The sequence below is a fragment of the Solanum verrucosum genome, unplaced genomic scaffold (assembly GCF_900185275.1).
Source record: "Solanum verrucosum unplaced genomic scaffold, falcon-dt-bn FXZP01000183.1, whole genome shotgun sequence".
Lineage (NCBI taxonomy): Eukaryota > Viridiplantae > Streptophyta > Magnoliopsida > Solanales > Solanaceae > Solanum > Solanum verrucosum.
The window spans coordinates 1,920,295-1,933,550 of record NW_026020430.1 but is presented as its reverse complement, the minus strand read 5'-3'; the positions used below and the strand labels follow the sequence as shown (position 1 = coordinate 1,933,550).

At 34.0% G+C, this 13,256-nt stretch overlaps 2 protein-coding genes across 4 annotated transcripts; both read left to right on the top strand.

Moving 5' to 3' along the window:
• The first annotated feature begins 701 nt into the window (after window positions 1–701).
• On the top strand, window positions 702–2,298 carry LOC125807967 (agmatine hydroxycinnamoyltransferase 1-like). Its single transcript, XM_049487728.1, has one exon. The coding sequence runs from the start codon at window positions 797–799 to the stop codon at window positions 2,132–2,134; it is 1,338 nt and encodes a 445-aa protein (XP_049343685.1). The 5' UTR covers window positions 702–796; the 3' UTR covers window positions 2,135–2,298.
• A 5,035-nt stretch (window positions 2,299–7,333) lies between these two features.
• On the top strand, window positions 7,334–12,100 carry LOC125808025 (uncharacterized). 3 transcript variants are annotated; one of them, XM_049487795.1, is made up of 6 exons: window positions 7,334–7,715; window positions 8,318–9,286; window positions 10,751–10,798; window positions 10,888–11,314; window positions 11,789–11,865; window positions 11,949–12,100. In XM_049487795.1, exons 1-4 carry the CDS (start codon window positions 7,506–7,508, stop codon window positions 11,299–11,301), a joined length of 1,641 nt encoding a protein of 546 aa, XP_049343752.1. In that variant the 5' UTR covers window positions 7,334–7,505; the 3' UTR covers window positions 11,302–11,314; window positions 11,789–11,865; window positions 11,949–12,100. The 3 variants fall into 3 exon arrangements, with proteins under 3 accessions (XP_049343752.1, XP_049343753.1, XP_049343754.1); XM_049487796.1 differs by having other exon boundaries at window positions 11,779–11,865; XM_049487797.1 differs by having other exon boundaries at window positions 7,508–7,715; window positions 8,268–9,286.
• The last annotated feature ends 1,156 nt before the right edge of the window (window positions 12,101–13,256 follow it).

Sequence of the window (13,256 nt, the reverse complement as noted above, 5' to 3'; positions counted from 1 at the left end):
AATTTTTTTATTTTAGGCATATTTTTTAATTTTTTTCTTTTGGTAAAAAAACAGAATAGTAAAAAAGACCTGGTCTTTTTAGGAGGGAATACAATAAAAGATGGATTTAAGTACGAAAAAAACAATTCGAAGTTGTCAATGAGTTGTACATTTAACAAGAAGGTTGTTGGTATCACATGACTATCAGTACTGAACTCAGTCACAAGGTTGTAATTCAATTATCAAAAATTAACACCACACTAATGAAGAAAGTCAGCCCTAATTCACAAATTAATATAAATAATATGAGTAATATTTTAGTTGTCTATGCAGCATCTTCAAGAGCTACTAATCAACTAGCTGACTAAGAACTAATTAAGATTTAAGCACTTCCACACTAATTGAATGATATAATATAGGTCCACTATTTAATTTCCTCCTTTGTCTTTTTTATTTTTTTATCTTCTACTAGTTCCTGTCATGTAATCATAAGGTTATGGGTTCAAGCCTTGAAAATGGTCTCTGACAAAAATGCTAGGACCTTGTGGTCGAACCCTTTCCGAACCCTGCACATAGCGGGAGTTTTAATATTCTTCTTTCTTCCACTAGTTTCTGTTGCCAATTTTTAATATTCTTCATTCTTCTCTATAACATAAAAACACGTCTAACTAACCAATTATATTATAGGACTGTTTTTTCAATGATTATATACTTATATAAACCCAAAGTCATGCCATTATCATAACTCGAGCTTAGCCATTCTTCTCTTCTAATTCTCTCTATCTACTTATCCAAAATCAAAGAATTAGAGAAAACCATGAAGGTCAAAACAGAAAGTTCAAAACTCATTAAGCCTTTCTATGAAGACAACATTATCCCTCCTTCTACTAGAACCTATATTCCCCTTAGTGTCTTTGATAAGGTCACTTATGAAGCCCAAATTGCTATCATCTATGCCTATCGCCCTCCCACTCCACCAAACGCGGCGATTCAATTGGGGCTTCAAAAGGCCCTAGCGATTTACAGGGAGTGGGCAGGGAGATTAGGTAAAGACGAACATGATAATCCAGTAATCTTGCTCAACGATGAGGGTGTTCGATTCGTTGAGGCATCAGCCGATAGCACTCTTGATAAAGTTATGCCCTTTAAGCCTTCAGCTTCTTTGCTTAACTTACATCCTAGCTTGAACAATGTGGTCGAGTTGGTGCAAGTTCAAGTCACGAGGTTTACTTGTGGCTCGTTGGTGGTCGGGTTCACCGCCCACCATACTGTGGCTGATGGCCATTCCACTAGCAACTTTTTAGTTGCATGGGGTCAAGCCTGTCGAGGGCTTGGCATTAATCCACTTCCTTTACATGATCGTACAATTTTCAACCCTCGAAACCCTCCTCTCATCGAGTATGAGCATAAGGGGACCGAGTTTATGTCAAAATCAGTTAAAAAGGAAAATTCACTCAATGAAAGTACTCATCATGTAACGGAAGATATAGTGGTGCACAAAGTCCATTTCACCGTTGAGTTTCTAGCGAAACTCAAGGCAAAAGCCTCTTCGATGAATAACAACAACAACAACAATAATAAACCTTATAGCACATTTGAGAGCCTTGTTGCACATTTATGGAGGGCCATCACTAAAGCGCGAGGCCTAAGTGGCTTTGAGACAACTCATATAAGAATCTCAGTCAATGGTAGAATGAGGTTGAACCCCAGAGTACCTAATGAGTACTTTGGGAACTTAGTACTTTGGGCATTTCCAACATCAAAAGTGAAGGATCTTCTAAGAGAGCCTCTTCCTTATGCAACAAAGCTCATTCATGACGCGGTTACAAAAGTAAACAACAACTATTTCAGATCGTTCATAGACTTTGCTAATCACAAAGAAGAAGATCTCATACCAACAGCAGACATGAGCAAGCACATATTATGTCCTAATCTCGAAGTTGATAGTTGGTTAAGGTTTCCATTCTACGACTTAGATTTTGGAACGGGGTGTCCGTACATGTTCATGCCTTCATATTTCCCAACAGAAGGCATGATGTTTCTTCTACCATCATTCATTGGAGATGGAAGCATTGATGCTTTCATTCCATTGTTTCAAGACAACTTGCCCACCTTCAAGAAAATTTGCTATTCTTTAGACTTGCTTGAGAATTAATTACTTCAATGATATTAATCCTAAACTATGTGATGATATGAAAATTCATTTGCTAATTCCATTTTATGTTTTTAAATTTTAATCTTTTACTCTTCCTCATTGCTAAGCGCAAGGGAGGATGGGAAATATTTCTATATATATATATTTTGTTGAATAATAGAACTAGCTATCCCTATTGGATCTCTTCCAACGAATTTTAACATACGAACTGAACTTGAAACCTTATGGTGAATTTTGAAACTCCTAAACTGCTATTGAATCAATATCTAATTTGTTTGAACACCCGTGCGACTACTTAGAGTCGATCGAGAGGTTATTTTCGGCTTAAAAAGATAAATTTAACTTCTATGCCAACTTTTTTTTTTTTAAAAAAAAGACAGGCAGACGTAGTTCATTTTTTGTAACTAACATATCTATTCATACCAACAACAAAGACTGCGGTGAAATGTTAAATACTACTCCCTCCCTTGGTCCATGACTACTTGTCCACTTTTGAATTAATATACCTATTAAGAAAATAATGATTTGACATAATGTTTACCATTTTATCTCTATTAATTATGAACTAAATGAATTAAAAATTTAAGATTTTTCAAGAAATTCTACCTTTTTCAAAGTAATTAATTGAGAGTATAATAGATAAATTTTTATTATCTTTTCTTGATTTGTCAAAATGGACAAGTAATTAGAGACAATTAAAAAAGAAAAAGTGAACAAGTAATTGTGGATATATGGAGTACTTCATTTTTAAATCTTAACTAGATGCAAAATTTTATCGAACTTCAATATGAATACTAAACACGGAAAATAAAGACGGAAATTTCTCTTTTTCGTATCTCCACACCCCAAAATAAGCCCATCTCTATTTATGTTTTACTGTATCACTGTTGTTTTTTTCTGTCCCCTAACTACTTCTTTGTCCTTTTATATTATTTGAATTAAGGAGATAATTCATCAATTAATGATTTGGTAAAGTTGAAGCTTGTCACGTATATAATAGTAAAATAAATTTATATACCTATTCTTTGACAATTGGACCCTGTGGTCCTGTTCCACGTTATACTGGATGGCGCCTTGGTACTGTTACGAATATTGTTGTCAACCTAATTAATTAGTGGATGGTTAAGCTAATATGGACAGAGCTGTACATAATAATAGCTACGAATTTAATTGAACTCAATAATTTTTATTTATATATCATATTTAGAGTAGATAATTTATATAATATATATAATCATTTAATTTGTGAATTCAATAATTAAAACGAGCAGGTATGGCACGTTTCATGGAAAAACTAATTAACGTGTTATGCCATGGTAACTAATTCCTTTGCTCAAAGAGTACTGTACTATATATTTTCTAATTTATCTCATCAATCGAACATGAAATTTTTTTTTAAAAAATTGCATCATCTTCTTTTGTACTGAACACACCCTTAATAATCTATCATGATTTGTACTACCTCATTTAATCTGCTTGCCTAAAATGAGGAAATGAAGGTATTATCTATTTTCTAGAGAATAATTTCTGTCGGTCCATTAGATTTTTTAATTACATGTCCACATACATTGTGGTCGACGATGGTTTTAATCTAATTATTGTTTAAAACTTTAATTGTGATTTAACTATGGAACATGCGCAGTCAACTATGCTAATAAAGTGATTAATTAATTCAACATAAGGATTATTGGAGTAGTCGGCTAGCTACTAGCAAATTTAATTAAGATTTATAATATGGCATGGCTTAAATAAGTTATCCTAAATTTAAGATTTATTCAGTTCTCTTTTATCTGTTAATAATTTGACATTATTGGTGCAATAAAGTTTATAGCCGGGAGCATTTAAGGGTGTAGCCTAGTAATCAATAAAGTGATTGAGATTGACCCTAAGGTTTCAAGTTTAAAACTTAGCGAAAACAAAAATTACTAGGTATTCTTCTCATTTATCCTAATTTTGGGTAATAGAGTTACCGGTCCCTGATGGGAGGTGGCAAGTATAGTTGCGTGAAAGCTGGCTCCGATACCATGGTTCATAAACAAAAGTTTATAGCCGGGGGAATTAAGAATTTGGTACGGTTCTAACTACTTCAAGATGCTCTTCAATAATCTATTGCCATAGTATTTTATTGTTCTTGCCTTATTTTGTTTGAATTTATACTGAGATCTGGCTAGGCAAATAATAGGATTTGTTGGGATGTAGTTGGATAATCACATGTTAGTTAGTTGAAATTTCAAGTTCTCTATTTATATATATGAAAAAAATCCTTTTGGCCAGAATGGTAAAAAGGTCAGAATGATATTTTATCTATGTTATTTTACCTTTTAAAATATTTTTACTTTTTAAACTTTAATACCTTTTAATTAAAAAATGGAAAAAAGATCAGTTATTTTAAAATAAAAAAAATATTATAGATTTTTTATTGATCAAATTCTGATTAAATTTACTGGCCATTTAGCATTACCTATAATGTATATATCGCTCCTGAATTTTAGGCAAATTTGATCAATGGATAAGCTTAGAAATATGAGTAAACACCTCATCTCATACATCATTCTATTTAACTTTTTTTCATAATTCATGTGGAAGACGAAAAATATATCATGAAATAGAAAACAATTCATCTTATAACACGCGAGAATTTAAAAAACGTTTGAAAGTCATTTTAAAAGTACCAATTACAAGAAGTATGGGGGCAAGTGATTAGACATGGTGTGGTGTATTATATTTTGATCTAATCGATGATATGACAATATAGGAGGATTTGAAGGTCGTAAATTAAGATAAAATGTTAGTTGATAATTGAGCTATTGCTCGCTTATTTTGAGGAATATACTTGGTGGTCGTACTTAGCTTGTACGTACCTACCTTTATCAATAGTATTAGTACTATTTTCCTAGTTTCTTGTTCTATGATTTTAGTTAACCCTTGTAGTTTTTATGGTTCAGTTCTCCTATTATTTCGTTGTTGTTTTTCGATGGGTACACATTGCTCTTTATTTCACTTTATTTCATTGTTTTGTTATTACTTTCATCTCCATACTGTTGTCTGCTTTGATATGTTTTATTTAAGCTGAGGGTTTATCGAAATAATCTCTTTATTTCTACGAGATAAGAATAAGGTCTACGTATACTCTATCCTCTTCAAATTATACTTGTGGAATTTTAATGAATATGTTAACGTTGAATTTTTCCTTTTCAAGCATGCATATAGCTATACCTACCGCTAAAATTTGGCAATTTTTTTTTTTTATATATATAGCATTAAATTTACGGCATCTTAACCACTACATTGTTGCTGGGACGACCTAATATGAAAAATGTCACAACCCAAAGTCTAAATACACAAATTAATGTTATACTTTATAAAGTTCTTTACTTTTCCCTTTTATTTGATATAAAATTCATCTAAAATGTATGTACGCACACCATTTTTTTCGAAAGCTTGTTATCTTAGAAGCTCGTCAACCCCTATCTTTGACCTGTTCGTTGATGGCCATCATAGCAAGATTGGAGGTTGACTAATCATGAATATAATGTGATTCCATATATCCGCGTCCCTGGTATTTGTATTTTGTGCACTTGTCCACTAAATTGGAAAAATTAGTTAGTATTCCTTCGGTTTCATATTATTGATCACTTTTCATTTTGTACAATGCTTGCGAAATTATAAATAAGAAGGTAATTTTAATAATTTATCCTTTAATTTTTTTTTTTTGAATTTTACAAACAAACATGAATATTTTAAAAGAAATAATTACAAGGGTAATAAATGAATTTTTTTACAGCAATTAATGCTTTGTTGATTTAGTAAAATGATCAATTAATATAAAATAAATATTTTAATATAATGATCAACTAATATAAGACAAATACAATATATACGTAACCCCAAATGAACTGTATTTGTTTGGTAGAAAAGAAACATTCATCTAGGAAATAGTATCTTGATTACATTGAAGTTTGTTTGTTACACAGATCTCCACAGCGCACATCACATGCATGGATCATTTATTTTGCAATTACGCATTATCATTTTTGTTATTCTTCAATCATATATTTCACTTAAAATATATTTTCACCAAAATAAAAATATGCACCCATGCAAAAGACAGGAGATATCATTTGAAAAAAAATGACAAAGTAAATATAATTTAGATGGACTTACCAAAAGAATCGTGACAACAAGTTGACATTATTTACATACAATCTTATGCAAGATGGCAAATTGGCATAGAAGTATTAAAGAGAACTGGATGTGTAGCAAGAAGATATTGTGGTTTGGCATCTATTAACTTTTTTAATGATGCATAACAATTGTGTCCATTATTAATTTTTATAATGATGCATAACAATCAGATGCAAAATCAGAATTAGGAGTTTGAGGTTCTAAATTGTGGGACATAAGAGAAAAATAGCATGAAAAGCATTTACACGGCCTATTCCTTACCACTGAACCGTCAATCGGTTTGATTGGGGATTCACAGGTTAATATACATATGTATTTATTTAATTTTCTAATAAAAATACAAGATCTACGAAAAAAATTATTGAATTTGCACGAACCCATGAACCCACTTAGCTTTTGCCTTTGATAACAATTTAGCCTCATATGAGAAATATCAGAAATTATTAAATGTCTTTCTACAGCTTCGCTTCACGTTTTTTCTGTTTAATATGAGCCATGCATAAAGGAAATACTTATACATATGCAATATACGTATGTGGTGTGTGAGTAGTATTAAAAGCTATCGAATGAAACAATTTCATGAGTACGGTCGTCACTTTTTTGTCTCATTCAAAAATCATGCATGAAACTTTCATATCAGACAATTCTTTAAGTGATAAAAAAAAAAAACTGCTCTTCAGAAAAATGTGTGCTTCAAATAATAATACACAAAGTAATCTCATTAGAAATAATCGATTCTTTCAATCTCAATTTTGACAAGTTGATTAGATTGATACTGTACTCCAACCACCAACTATCAAAATGGTTAAAGATGAAACTATGATGAGGAAAACTAAAAGTATATAGTGCACATCTTGGAGAGGAAAAATAAATAGTTAATGTTAAATAAATATTTTTTAAAAATTCTCTTTATTATAATAAATATTTTAAAAATAATAATGAAGTACGAATGAACTAGGAATAACAAAAATAAAAACTAATTTGAGTCATTTTCCCTCTCCACTCAAATAACATTAGAAACCCTACTTCTTCTTCCTTGAAAAAATAAAATAAAAATCTTCCCTCCCGTCTCCCTGTCTTATTTGCAGGGCCTTCTCTTCTCTCACAGTGGGTTGATTTTCTTCCATTATCACTGACATCCGCTCCAGTATTTGTGTGTTCGATCTCTGTGATATTGGATCGGTCGATGGCCGAAGAAGAGGAGAGGAACGGCGGCGATGGAAGTGAGACGAGTGACTACACATCGGAGGACGAAGGAACGGAAGACTACAAGCGCGGAGGATACCACGCTGTACGAATCGGAGATACATTCAAACTCGGACGATACGTTGTGCAGAGCAAGCTCGGTTGGGGCCATTTCTCAACTGTTTGGCTCGCTTGGGACATCCAAAAATCTGTTAGTTTTATTCTATGTTCTTCTAATTACTCATAATTTATCAGTAAATCCTGTTTAGCTCGTTTCTGGTTTCTTTGTAAATTCTGCTTATCGTGATTTATTTTTTGGTCTTTTACACATTTTGGTGATTGCCGAAAGTCTTCTTTTAGTTTACTTAGAGATGTATATTTCAGTGTAATGACAACTGACAAGTGTGTCGCTAGAGAATCTATAGTTCTGGAGAGCTACTTATTTGTTTTAAAAGATAAAAATGCTGATTACGGGAAGGAAATAGGTTCAGATGGAGCGGAATGGATTTAGAGGATTTATATAGCTAGTCCCAACTTAATTTTTGTTATTGTAATCCTGCATTATATAGCTTTACTCTTTTCTTGAAAATGGGATCTTGAGGACATTCATGTGCAAATAAGATGCTCCCCTCATTCGCTTTGATTCTAATTTTCAGAGGATGCAATTTCATCCTCCGTACTCTGCATCTGTGAACTAGTGGTAGATAGTGAGTTTTAGAGTATGGTCGTGAGAAAAGATGCTTAAATTTTGTTAACTTGTCAGGCTTATGGATTGTTCAGCTAATTGCTGCTTATGTTTTTGTGCGGAAATAGACATATGTAGCTCTGAAAGTTCAAAAGAGTGCTCAGCATTATACTGAAGCGGCAATGGATGAGATTGCAATATTAAAGCAGGTTGCTGAGGGAGATCCAGATGATAAGAAGTGTGTTGTGAAGCTATTGGATCACTTTAAGCATTCTGGTCTTAATGGGCAGCATGTTTGTATGGTATTTGAATACTTGGGAGATAATCTTTTGACACTTATCAAGTATTCAGACTACCGAGGGCTCCCTATCCACAAAGTTAAAGAAATATGCTTTCATGTTTTGGTGGGTTTGGATTATTTACATCGCAAACTTTCCATCATACACACAGACTTAAAGCCAGAAAATGTGTTGCTTCTATCAATGATTGATCCAGCTAAAGATCCTACAAAGTCAGGGACTCCTGTCATTCTTCCTTCCAATAAAAGTAAGATTCTCTCTGAATCTGGGGATTCTAAAGCTGTGAAGAGTTTAAATGGTGACCTGACCAAGAACCAGAAAAAGAAAATTCGAAAAAAGGCTAAGCGGGTAGCTCAAAAGTGTGCCGACAAGGAAGCTTCTGAGGAGACTGAACCACATAATGAAACTATTGGTCCTGAAGACTCTACTTGTGATGAAAAACCTGAAGCGAACTCAGTTGAGGAACAAACTAGTATTGAAGCCAGTGGAGATGTCTCAACAAAGGAAGGGCGCCAAAGAATTCAGAGACATAAACGAGGCAGCCGGTCTGATAGGCAGAAGCTATTGGCTGATGTTGACCTTAAGTGCAAATTAGTTGACTTTGGTAATGCATGTTGGACGTATAAACAATTTACAAGTGATATCCAGACAAGACAGTATAGATGTCCGGAGGTTATACTGGGCGCTAAGTATTCTACTTCAGCAGATCTTTGGTCCCTTGCTTGCATTTGTTTTGAGCTCACCACAGGTGATGTTCTTTTTGATCCTCACAGTGGTGACAATTATGACAGAGATGAGGTACAACAACTTTACTTTTGATCATTTCACCATTTCCATTCTGACATGCACAAACAATTTTCTTTGGTAGGACTTTGGTTAGTGTTTAAATCTATTTGTGGCTTAAGCTAATTATTATGTGTATGTTATGAGCATGATGTGCCAATTTGATGGACTCTAATGTCATGGAAGCCTATTGGTATATCAAAAGTGCTTTATTTTTGCTTGATGATTCTTGAAACTTATGTCAGCAGTGTTGTGGTTTTGGTGAGGTAAAAGAAGCAAGCACACTCTAGGCAATTCCTTAAGTTCACCAACAAGATTCAAAGTGAGAAAATGATGAATCTTGGAACTAAAAACATGTTGCTTCATTGAAGAAATGTTACACACCCACTTTGTTTCAGTAGCATGCAGGATTTCTTGTTATGATTAAAAAATGTTCAGATAGGCTGAGTCCACATCCCCCACCTTTTGACATATGTCTTTTATAACTAAAAGATTGAGGTTCTGTACTTCTTGCATTGATAGCTATGAAAATGTTTTTTGCTGTCCATTGTATAGGAAGAAAGAGCGAAGATCGCTCAAACAGCTAGATTTTTGGGTCCCATTAACTAGTTTAGGTCTTTATACATTTCCAATAGCATCTCTTAGATATTGACTTAACCTAGCAAACAAAATGTCGTGGGAACCCCATAAAAGATTTAAGTCTTCAAAGATGATCAAATAAACTTTAGAACCATGTTACATGCGTGGGGTGGATGCTAGGGGCATACCACCATCCTCATTGTTAAAGATCTAAGGGAGTTAATAATTTCTTCGGTCACTCCATCCATTGCCTTCAGTTTTTGCATGGATGCTCAAATTGTTTGTCACTTGGGACTATTATTTATTGTTACTCTTTAATGGTTTTGCTAAAATTTATTGTTCGTCATTGTAGCTTGCTTATAAAAATCTGACTCACTTTCAGTGAAAGCAAGAATTCTTTTTAGTGGCCCTAGCTTGCCAAGTCTTTCTGATAAACATGTTTTCTTTTCGTGTGACCCTATTCTATACTAGATTGCTTGCTTCTATTCAATGTTCTAATGCCATGTTATCTTTATTGGTAGATTAACTTCCGTCTGATTTCATTGTAGAAACTTTTTAAATAATTCTTTAGTTTTTAATGCTTCATTTAAGGGTTCATTTTGGACATGTATTTTTTTCCTTTTTTTTAAAAAATAAATCAAATAGGTCTTTGATCATACATTGGACTGATTTTTTAAAAGTAAATTTGGAGATGAGTTTCAAGGTTGAAAAAGTGGTTTTGACCAGTTTTGTAAATGATGTTGTTTGTACTTGCATAACATTTACTTCTTTTTTTTTCAAGTTAAACGCATGTCTAAACACAATTTAATTTCCAAATAACTTTTTCCATTTTTTCTTTCAAATATCACATTTTTAATGTCCGAACACCTACTTAATTGTTCACTTAAATGGTGTTGACAGGATCACTTGGCCCTCATGATGGAGCTTCTGGGGACGATGCCACGCAAGGTGTGTTTCTATGTCTGGCAAGAAGCAACCAAAGGCTGATTCTGATTGAAATAACCCCGCAATATATCTAATTATCAATATTCCTGCAGATTGCCTTAGGTGGACGCCATTCAAGAGAATTTTTTAACCGAAATGGAGAACTGAGGCACATCAGGCGCTTGCGGTTCTGGACTCTCAGTAAAGTGCTCATGGAAAAGTATGATTTATGCGAACAAGATGCGAATGAGATGGCAGATTTCCTTATACCTATGCTCGACTTTGTGCCTGAGAAAAGACCGACAGCAGCTCAATGTCTTAGTCATCCATGGATTACTGGAGGCCCTCGACATCTTACTTCTTCGACTAATTCTCTATCTGAAGCAACTGAAAACCATGGTCCGAAGAACAACCGAGAGAAGGATGAAAGGGAGGCAATGGAAGTTAGAGTGGGTAATATTGCAATTGATGGGGCTCCAGGCCCAGTCAAAGCTTCTCAATCTTCAAATCTTGCTAAGAAGACATAGTTGACTGGTCCAGGTTGCGCTACTTAACATTTTCATTTAAATTTTGATCCCTTATCAAAGTTAGAAAATGGACCATGATTAGTTTTATTTCTTTTATGCCAATTTTATTTGCCCCTCTTCAATCTCTTAAGGTGATAATCTTCAGCGGCATTGTGTCATTGGTTGAAGCATTTTACTACAGTGTGTCAGAGTAACTGGGCAAACTGCAGCTCGTTTGCTCTCTTTGTTATCTGGAAATTGTACTTTAAGTTGAACATCATGTACTCACTCTTGGCTTCTTTGAGAACTTACTAGTCTTAAATCTTTGTATTTTAGTTGTCCTACCATCCATGTGATGTTACATTTCTGTCCCTGTTTCTCCTGATCCTACGTTCATGTGGTGTTCATTAGTGCTACTGCAGTTCTAATTTATCAAACAGGGAAAAAGAAAAAAAAACAGTTGATACTGTTCGCCTGCAATTGACAGCTTTGTTTCAGGTGAATGCAGTGCTGTGAGCATTTGGAAATTGAAGGAATGACTCCTTTGCTTCACTGTGGGTAGAATCGTACATCCTTACATGAACTGTGAGTTGAATTAAGCAAATACTAATAACTATCCATTAGCTAGGCTGGGCCCTGACTGATAGAATTTCTTTCTCTAACATTAGGGGAGCAGGCAGGTTTAAACATGTACCGAAGCAGCACGTTGGTGTTGGTTTGGTGAGTGAAACAGATTCTTTTGGTTGTATAACTTTTGGTGGACAATTTATGAGCCACCCTTCGATTGGATTCTTATTATTTTGGCTTTCCTTTGATGATGCAAGTGAAAGAACACATTAAAATCTTTGATGTCAAAATCTAGTGACCTATGGTTGGATGCTAATTGCTACATTACATAACAATAAAGTATCTTATGCTTCGCTTCAACTATTTATTGTTGTTTCTTGTACTTTGTTTATCTCTTATTTTGTTTAACTTACTGTTTAGAATGTTTTGTCATGTTTTCTATAATGTTTTGACTTGGCTCCTTCACTGTCATTATTTCTTCTTCCAAACTGCTTTGAATTGTTTTCCTTGAGCTGAATGTCTATTGGAAACCACTCTCTACCTCTAATGTAAGGTTACATCAGTGTATACTCTCAACCTCTACATGCCTCACTTTGTAGGATTACACTTGCAATATTGTTGTCAGCCGCGGTATAAACTTACTGCCCATGCGGTTTCTGCAGCAACTGTCTTTTCTTTTGCTCCTAGCAAATCATAGGATCTAGCTTATGGATGAAATGAAAATGAATACCGAATTCATGTTACTGTAACAAATTACAAGAGTATATGCCAAGTCCCACAAAACACATGATGGCGCTAGCTATAAATTATGCTGCAGAGCCATCTACTCATAGCCAAATGGAAACCTAAATCTCAAATGGCTTAACTGGGAATCGCCAATTGGATACAGTATTTCCCTTGGCTCTTAACTAACAATATTATAGGAGTACATTGGACAAAGCTGAAACAACAACAAAAAGAAGATCTATTCAATGTATATTTACGAGGTTGTCGGTGGAACAACTCTATCATCAATCAATTGAACCTCAATACTAAAATTGTTGAGGTAGGTTCTATGAATCATGTTGCCTTTTAAATGGTGATTTAATGGATCATAATCCGTGGTAGTGCCAGGAATTTCATGAAGGGTCTCCAGGCACAATTATTGCTAGTCAAATTCGAAGACGTGAGTACTAGCTCATTTGAGTTGCCTGACAGCACTAGGCTACAACAACCTGTTATGTCAAACTCAAAGGTGTCCAAAATATGTTATTTAATCACTTTGTATATTATTTTACTTGTATTTATGACATTTTTTTCCGATGAAGGTGGACACGTAATAGCTCCGCCCCTGAGATCATTATCAGTCCATATATGAATACTGATTACTAATGTTGTCTTTTGAATAGTGAATCACCGATCCATTTGTC

What these genes read in the sequence shown, in the direction of transcription:
- LOC125807967 (XM_049487728.1), top strand. Translation starts at nt 797, where the DNA reads ATGAAGGTCAAAACAGAAAGTTCAAAACTCATTAAGCCTTTCTATGAA.
- LOC125808025 (XM_049487795.1), top strand. Translation starts at nt 7,506, where the DNA reads ATGGCCGAAGAAGAGGAGAGGAACGGCGGCGATGGAAGTGAGACGAGT. An exon ending in CTTGGGACATCCAAAAATCT is followed by an intron (nt 7,716 to 8,317) that starts GTTAGTTTTATT and finishes GTGCGGAAATAG; the next exon opens with ACATATGTAGCTCTGAAAGT. An exon ending in TGGGGACGATGCCACGCAAG is followed by an intron (nt 10,799 to 10,887) that starts GTGTGTTTCTAT and finishes ATATTCCTGCAG; the next exon opens with ATTGCCTTAGGTGGACGCCA.